Source organism: Lissotriton helveticus, chromosome 11 (genome assembly GCF_964261635.1).
Source record: "Lissotriton helveticus chromosome 11, aLisHel1.1, whole genome shotgun sequence".
Taxonomy (NCBI): Eukaryota; Metazoa; Chordata; class Amphibia; order Caudata; family Salamandridae; genus Lissotriton; species Lissotriton helveticus.
Window position 1 is genome coordinate 595,484,656 of NC_136072.1, and position 8,555 is coordinate 595,493,210.

Consider the following 8,555-nt stretch of genomic DNA (forward strand, 5'->3'; position numbering starts at 1 on the left):
GGGCATCAGCCTGCTTAATCTCCACTACGGCCCCCCGCGGCGGGGTGCCTGGCTTTCACCTTGGGGATGCCCAGTACGGGTATCTCACAGGGAAAAGCCAGGACGGGTTCCCAAGGCAAGCGCCGAGATGCCTACGGGTAATCGAGCACTATATAAGAACGCATAATAATAATAATAATAATTCAAATGTGTAAGTCCCCACTTGAAATACATGATCTTGAATTGTCTCCCAATATTATTATTCATCTTTCTATTTTTCCTCAGCTAGGTTTGTGCTATATATATATGCCAACATCATTTGCATAAGTACAACTTAATTCTAGCAGACGTGAACTAAATTGCTTGATTTATGAATGCAAACAAAATTTTCATTTCACAAAAATTGATTTTGAACTCATAAATGGATTTGCTCACAGAGAGGTTCCCACCCAACTAAATCTACTCCTGTGCTTGAGAGTGGGTGTTCCAGGACTACATGTTGTTGGTATCCACAAACTATTTACTTGCCCCTTCTCCATCCTGCAAAAGTTAGGCTAGTTACCTTAGTCAATGAAACACGTTTTCTATCCCCAAGGTGAGATGTTGAAAGGAACCGCCATAAATTTGGTGGGGGCAGGTGAAGGAATTTCTCCAAAGTGAAAAATGTGTACCCTGTGGAGAAAAAACAGTAAGCAGACCTTTCATCTGTTTTTTTGTTTTGCAAATAAGCATGTATATTCGCAATGCAAAAATAAAATTCACAATTGTTTCCAGAATTATGACAAGAAAGCTGCTCCTGGTGTAGATTTCTAGGCATAATTTTTAAGAGTTTTTGCTTGTCTAAAATCACTCTAAGATTAGGTGGTTGCTGGAATGGATGGAGGGGCACATCTGAAATATTCCATGTAGCCTTTCATCATCCTACAGAGTGGATTGTAGTCACCTGGCACTCTTATGTAGAGCTTTCAACTGTGGTTTGCTTTGGCTACCAGCAGGATCAAATCCTGTGTCCCTCTTGCTTTGCACCCCAGGGGGATAATCTTAAGAATCTTCTCTTGGCTATGGATTTGGTCCCATCAGTTCTGTGTTAGTACCCATGGTTTCCAAAGTTAGATCTCAAAGCCTTCAAGCTTTTATTATGGTCTTCTATGCCTAATCATATCCAGTGAGATTGTATAGTTTGGCAGAATATTGTGGCATACTTCATGTGAGCTAGTTGGAAACTGTTCACATGGGTCAATCTGTGTTTTGGTTGTCTATATGCTGCAGTCCATTATATATTTGCATAACTCTTTTGGATGTTTCAGTGCATGAATTACTGAAAAACTTGGGGATTCTGATAGTATGCCCTATGAATTCGGTAAGGCTTTTCTCAAGTGCTATTTACAAGACTTACGTACACAAAGTAATGAACAGAACATAAGACCTTCAAACAGTCTTTCTCTTCCATATTTACTTTATGTGGACAACTAGATTTAGACAACGGTTGGTTAAGAAGGAGAAACCTTAACAGATAACGAACATTTACCATGCATGAATGAAGAACTCGCTTATTTAAACTATCTCCTAAATTGACCTGGGAGGCCATGCAGTTAAGTTTATTGACAAACCATGGTCAGTCATTAGTCATGTATGACCATAGCTTACCATTTTGTTGACCATACAGCCTGACTGATCTCCATACAAATTTGCAATCGATGTTAAGACCTTCAGTTATGCAAATATGATCCTTGGACAAAGGTGTTCCTTAAATATTGCCTAATTAAAGGGAAACAGAAAAAAACGAACAAAAACATTGGCATGAAAACATTGCAAATAAATTAGAATTCAATCTCTTGATTGCTGACATTACTAGGATCTCTTAATAGCCTTACTTGCAAATTTGTTAATGACCTTTCTAGGCCTATAACTCTTTTATATCATAATTTATACACTATATAAATGCTGTTAATACTCCTTGGAGAATGACATTCCATATAAATGGCAAATGCTAACTGATTTCTTTTATGTTTTTTAGGTTGAATTTACTGTTGAAGGCCATGAACTCATCTGTCCATCAGTACAATACATCCAGTTATGAACTGTTAATGGAGACAATCAAGGCTTCTGTAAGCATGGTCGATTTCATTATCTGTGCTGCGTTCAGTGTCCTCATAATCAGGACTGTGCGGCGAAGTTCTGATATGAGGAAGGAAGTGCGGTATTTCCTTCTGTCCCACCATCTTGTCTTTTTGACCTTATTCTTTGGTTTTGGAGCTGTGTTCAGTGGCATCCGAGCCACCCAGGTCAATGCTCCGAGACTCGCATGTTGGATTATATTTGCAGTGCAAATAGCGGTTGGAAAAGGAATACTGCTGACACTGACTTTGATGTCTCTTAATGCGAGTGTAGCCATATGTTGGCCTTTGAAGCATTTGTCAATAGTGTACTTGGTGAAATTCAAAATGATGGTTTGTTTATGGATTCTTGCCTTGCTGGACCCTGTTGTCTCATTAATCTATGAGTCGATAAACACTTCTCCTGAAGAAATATTGCAGTTGGATCCATCTTGCCCATCAAGCTTGAATAGCATCCCTGCCAGAGTTGCTGGGATTGTTTTCATTCTGCTTCTGGTGATCCTCATGGTAATTAGCTATGTCTTCATATACAGAGAAGCAAAGCACGCTGGTCATTTCAACAGTTCAAACAAGGCAGCCAGAAATACCATTGCTATCCATGGATTACAGATCACACTACATATCATCCCCACGTTGATTTTTATCGGCATTGGCAGAAACCCTGAACTCTGGGCACTAAATATAGCGAACTACATCATTTTCTCTTTTGCTCAGTGCTTCAGCCCCATTGTCTATGGTCTACGCTGTAGAGAGCTTCAATGTAAACTCTTAACCATGTACAGAATCTTCTGCTGCGCTCCACAAGCAACCAGCAGTAACGTGGAGCTGAAACTCTCTCCAGGACATTCATTACAATGATATTTGTCTTTTGAAACAAAGGGTCAGACTAAACGGCTGCAGATCTTACTCTGATCTAATGTGAAAACTAAAATAGCTGCCCGCTGTTCGTCCAACGTGTTCTTAAAGGCATTGCTTATGCTTCATTATCTGCCAGATGCTATGTCTCATTACTATTCTGGTTACAGTATTACATGTGTAACACTATGAGTAACACTATATACTATACCTTTTTTCAGTTTTTCCAATATGGTTTATATTTGTATTTATTCCTCTTGTGTTTTCTACAAAAATAAAAATGAGTGACAGTAAAGCATTCAACCGTACCCTACTACAAAATAGGATATCTGAGCTCATGAATAATCGTTTTTTGATTTTGACCCAGCGCAATGTGATTCTGAATGTAACAAAGTGACTGATTCCCTTCTGTTAACCCTTTCCATGCTTATGACGGAATGGTTCCGTCATGAGCCACAGTGCTCTTGTGCGCATGATGGAACCATTCTGTCATGTGCACACAAGCACTAAATCCCAGGGATTTCCTTTTTGTTTGCCTCGGGAGGTAGGTAAGAGCTTTCCCAACCTCTCGAGGCATCTTCTCCCAGTGAAATGACGAGCAGCACGCACGGCATGGCAGTGCTATGCTGGGTCTATCTCATCTCCCGAGCATGTAGGCAGACGGGAGAGGTATTGTTGGTAAGGGGAGACTCTCCCCTTTCCAATGGTACCCTTCCCTAGTGGATCCCTGCTTGGGAATCGCCACAGAAGGGAGATCCCCAAGCAGGGATCCCCCACTAGGCACCAGAGAGGGGGGAGCGGCCTCTTTGGAAAGGGTCTTTGCTCTCCCCATATTTAAATGGGTATATTCAGTCTTTCTGCCCCCCGCCCACTAGACACTAGGGATTATTTTGTTTATAGTTCAGGGGTGGGATCAGCCAATGACCCCCCCAAATGCCACAGTCTATCTGCCCCCCGGAGGCAGATGGGGACAATAGCCCCTGATCTGCTTGGGGGGGGGCAGAAAGCCCACTAGGCACCAGGGATCATTTCTTTTTAATACGTAGGCGCTGGGGCAGCCCAGAATGGGCATGCCAATCCCCCCACCCCAAACACAAATTGGACAGTCTTTCCGTCCCCAGGGGCAGAAAGCCCCCTAGACAATATTTTTTTTTTCTTCTAAAAAAGGGGTAGTGGTAGGGGCTGCCCACAATGGTCTTGGCCATTCCCCCATCCCACATAAATGGGGACTCAAGTCTTTCTGCCTTCCCTAGGGGGTTGGTGAGGCAATAGCCTCAGGTCAGCCCTCCCGGGGGCAGAAAACCTACTAGGCCCCAGGGGCTATTTAGTTTTTCTTAATGTAGGTGTGGGGGCTGCCCAGAATGGGCATGCCAATGACTCCATCCACCCATAAAAATGGTCACAGTGGGGGGGCATATGGGAGCAAATGCCCCTGATCTGCCCCCCCAGGGGGTACAGAAAGCCCACTAGGCACCAGGGACTATTTTTGTTTCTTTACATTACATTTGTCCCCTGAAAACGGATGCTATTTTTGCAATATACCTAGCTGTGGATTTTGGCCCGTAGCCCATCCGACGCCTAGGGAAACCTAGTAAACCTGTACATTTTTCCAAACTAGACAACAAGGGGAAGCCATTATGGGGTGACTTGTGTAGCTCTCACTAGGTTCTGTTACCCAGAATCCCTTGCAAACCTCAAACTTTGTAAAAAGAAACACATTTTCCTCACAATTCTGTGATGGAAAGTTCTGGAATCTGCAGGGAGCTACAAACTTTCACCCACCCAGCATTTCCCCAAGTCTTCCAACAGAAATGGTACCTCACTTGTGTGAGTAGGCCTGAGGCCCGCGACAGGAAATGACCCAAAACGCGAATCTAGACATGTCACATTTGTGCACTGAATACTGACCCTTTTTTAGCAATGTACCTAGCTGTGGATTTTGGACCCTAGCTCATCAGGCACCTAGGAAACCTAGTAAGCCTGCACATTTTTACAAACTAGACACCCAGGGGAAGCCAGTATGGGGTGACGTGCGTGGCTCTAACTAGATTGTGTTACACAGAATCCCTTGCAAACCTCAAACTTTGTAAAAAGAAACACATTTTCCTCACATTTCTTTGATGGAAAGTTCTGGAATGTGCGAAAAACCACAAAATTCCACCCACCCAGCATTCACTCAAGTCTTGTGATAAAAATGCTACCTCACTTGTTTGGTTAGGTCTAGTGCACGCAGCAGGCAATGGCCCAAAACTTACTGTGGTGACTTCAAAATTATTAATCACAAAAAGACTTGGTTTTGCAAGGGAATCACCTGCGTTTTTGGTCCCGGGCTTGTTGGGCATCCAGGGAAACCTACCAAACCCGGATATTTCTGAAAACTAGACACCATGGGGAGTCCAGGGAGGTGTGCCTTGGGTGGATCCGCAAACGTTTTCATACCCAGAATCCCCAGCAAACCTCAAATGTAGCTGAAAAAATCAAATTTTCCTTACATTGCTGCCTAGGATCACCGCGCCGGCACAAATGTCCAATCACCCAGCGTTTCCCTTGGTCTCCCAATAAAAATGATACCTCATTTGTGTGGCTGTCTAATGCAGAGTCAGCCTCAAAACACATAGAAAAAAATATATAAGGGCACATGCACCATTAGAAATTGCGGTTGCAAAGGGGCAGATTGACAGAATCTGCCCCTTTCGACCGCAATTTTTGCATTTGGGATGCATCATCCCAAATGCAAAAATCGCTATTTAAGTAATCGCTAAATTTGCGATTACTTAAATTGCAATTGCATTTAGGGAATTGCAAATTGCTTTTCCCTAAATGTGATGCAACAAAAAAAATTGCGGATTTCGAATTTAAGAAACGCAAATTACCATCAACTCAAAGTTGATGGTAATTTGCGAGAACTTTGAAAAAATGAACAAAAGTGCATTTTTCAAAGTTCTATGTTGTACACATACATGCCCTTCGGGGCATGTATGTGTGCAACATGTTTTTAAATTGCAATTTATGGGGTGCATCAGGGTGTCCTTTTGGCACCCTTACACCCTTCAAATTGCATGCGCAAATTGCAAGTACCTACTTGTTACTCGCAAATTGTGCATGCAGTTCCCATTGATTCCTATGGGCATCTAGGCCCATTGGAATGTATGGGAAGCAATTCTTTATTTGCGATTCACAATTTGCGAGTCGCAAATAAGGAATGTGTAGGATTGCAAATTTATTTGCGATTCCTACATGTATAAGGAATTGCGATTCCTAAATTGTGATTTCTTAAAAATTGCAATTTAGTAATCACATTCCCTAACTTTGATGCATTTGCCCCATAGTGCTTAGAGCTCTCCGTGCTATCCCCTCAATCCTTATGTTTTTGGCCCTTTCCAATCACAGGGCGTTGGCCCACCCACACAAGTGAGGTATAATTTTACTCGGGAGACGGAGGTGAGAGCTGGGTGATAGGTAATTTGTGCTGGTACTGTAATCCGATACAAAAATGTGAGGAAAATGTGATTTTTGAAAAGTTTGAGGTTTGCAGAGGATTCTGAGAAAGAAAGCGTTTGGGGATCCATGCAAGCCACACTTCCCTGGAATCCCCCACTGGACTCCCCCATAGGTCTAGTTTTCAGAAATATCTGAGATTGGTAGGTTTCCCTAGATGGCTGCCAAATCCGGGACTTAAAGCGCAGGTGTCCACTTGCAAAAAAAGGTTGTTTTGTGATAGATAGTGGGCACCTGCCTTTTTGGTCCCGGACTCGGTGGCCATCTAGGGAAACCTACTAAACCCAGACATTTCTGAAAACTAGAATCCGGGGGGAGTCCAGGGATGTGTGGCCTACACGGACCCCCCAAAGTTTTCGTATCCAGAATCCTCTGCAAACCTCAAATTTAGCTGACACAAAATCACATTTTTCTCAAATTTCTGTGGGGGAAAGTTGTGGGATCAGCAGGCTGACACAAATTTACTACCACCCAGTGTTCCCCCAGGTCTCCCGATGAAAATAGTAACTCACTTGTGTGGCTGGACAAGTGCCCACGGCAGGGAAGGTCCCAAAACGTATTGTGGAGATATCAAAATTATCAATAAACAACCTGGTTTTGCATGGGGGACACTTGCTTCTTGGTCCCAGGCTTGACGGCTGTAGGAAGGTAGATACCTGACTATGGTTACCCCAGATTTTTTGCCTTATGTTTAGCTGGTTTTCGACTTAGTTGGCCTGGGATCCTGCTAATCAGGGCCCCAGGCTATCTGCTCTCTCTTAAAATGGACTCCATGTACCCTAGGTGCATAACTAAATTGGTACTGGACACCTTGTCAGCCCCTGTACCATGCACTATAGGTGCTCAGGGCATAGGTGCATCCAAGGCCTACCAGGAGCTGCAGCATATCTTTTGCCACCCCTGGCTGGTACTCAAATCGACACAACTGGCTGTTCACACAGCTGGGGCAAGGTGGTGTACTCACCCCTTGCTTAGATATATTATACCTATGTCTAAACCTATATCTGTATTTACAACAAGGGGTGGTGATGGACAGAGTCTCTGAATTAAGCAGAATACTCTCACCCAGTCAAGAGATCAGGGCTAAATCCAACACCGTTTTTTAGCTCATTGCACCATCCCAGTTTCAGAACCTGGCTGTATGCAAATTAGTCTGTCCCTGGCCCAGTGCATCATGGGAACAGGGCAGACCAGACTACAAAAGCCAATTCTTACACTGGGAAGGAAACAAGCTTCCGGGGACCGGTTTCTGGCATTTCAGCCGTCTTCGGCTCGGCTTGCTTGAATCCTGATGGTGCAATGAGCAAGGGACTCACATCTGAGTATACCCTTCCACGCTTAGGGTGGACAAAAATATTTACAACAAGGGGTGGTGATGGACAGAGTCTCTGAATTAAGCAGAATACTCTCACCCAGTCAAGAGATCAGGGCTAAATCCAACACCGTTTTTTAGCTCATTGCACCATCCCAGTTTCAGAACCTGGCTGTATGCAAATTAGTCTGTCCCTGGCCCAGTGCATCATGGGAACAGGGCAGACCAGACTACAAAAGCCAATTCTTACACTGGGAAGGAAACAAGCTTCCGGGGACCGGTTTCTGGCATTTCAGCCGTCTTCGGCTCGGCTTGCTTGAATCCTGATGGTGCAATGAGCAAGGGACTCACATCTGAGTATACCCTTCCACGCTTAGGGTGGACAAAAATATTTACAACAAGGGGTGGTGATGGACAGAGTCTCTGAATTAAGCAGAATACTCTCACCCAGTCAAGAGATCAGGGCTAAATCCAACACCGTTTTTTAGCTCATTGCACCATCCCAGTTTCAGAACCTGGCTGTATGCAAATTAGTCTGTCCCTGGCCCAGTGCATCATGGGAACAGGGCAGACCAGACTACAAAAGCCAATTCTTACACTGGGAAGGAAACAAGCTTCCGGGGACCGGTTTCTGGCATTTCAGCCGTCTTCGGCTCGGCTTGCTTGAATCCTGATGGTGCAATGAGCAAGGGACTCACATCTGAGTATACCCTTCCACGCTTAGGGTGGACAAAAATATTTACAACAAGGGGTGGTGATGGACAGAGTCTCTGAAATAAGCAGAATACTCTCAC

The 8,555-nt window shown here is 43.9% G+C and overlaps 1 protein-coding gene across 3 annotated transcripts in view; it reads left to right on the plus strand.

Annotated features, from left to right (window-relative positions):
- The window catches only part of LOC144790982 (putative G-protein coupled receptor 148), a 263,141-nt gene extending 259,885 nt beyond the window's left edge, over positions 1-3,256 (plus strand). For all 3 annotated transcript variants that reach the window (XM_078665601.1, XM_078665600.1, XM_078665602.1), the window contains exon 2: positions 1,997-3,256. In XM_078665601.1, the coding sequence (XP_078521727.1) occupies positions 2,019-2,954 (936 nt within the window). In that variant the 5' untranslated portion in view covers positions 1,997-2,018 and the 3' untranslated portion in view covers positions 2,955-3,256. The remainder of the gene's footprint in view (positions 1-1,996) is intronic.
- Positions 3,257-8,555: the final 5,299 nt, after the last annotated feature.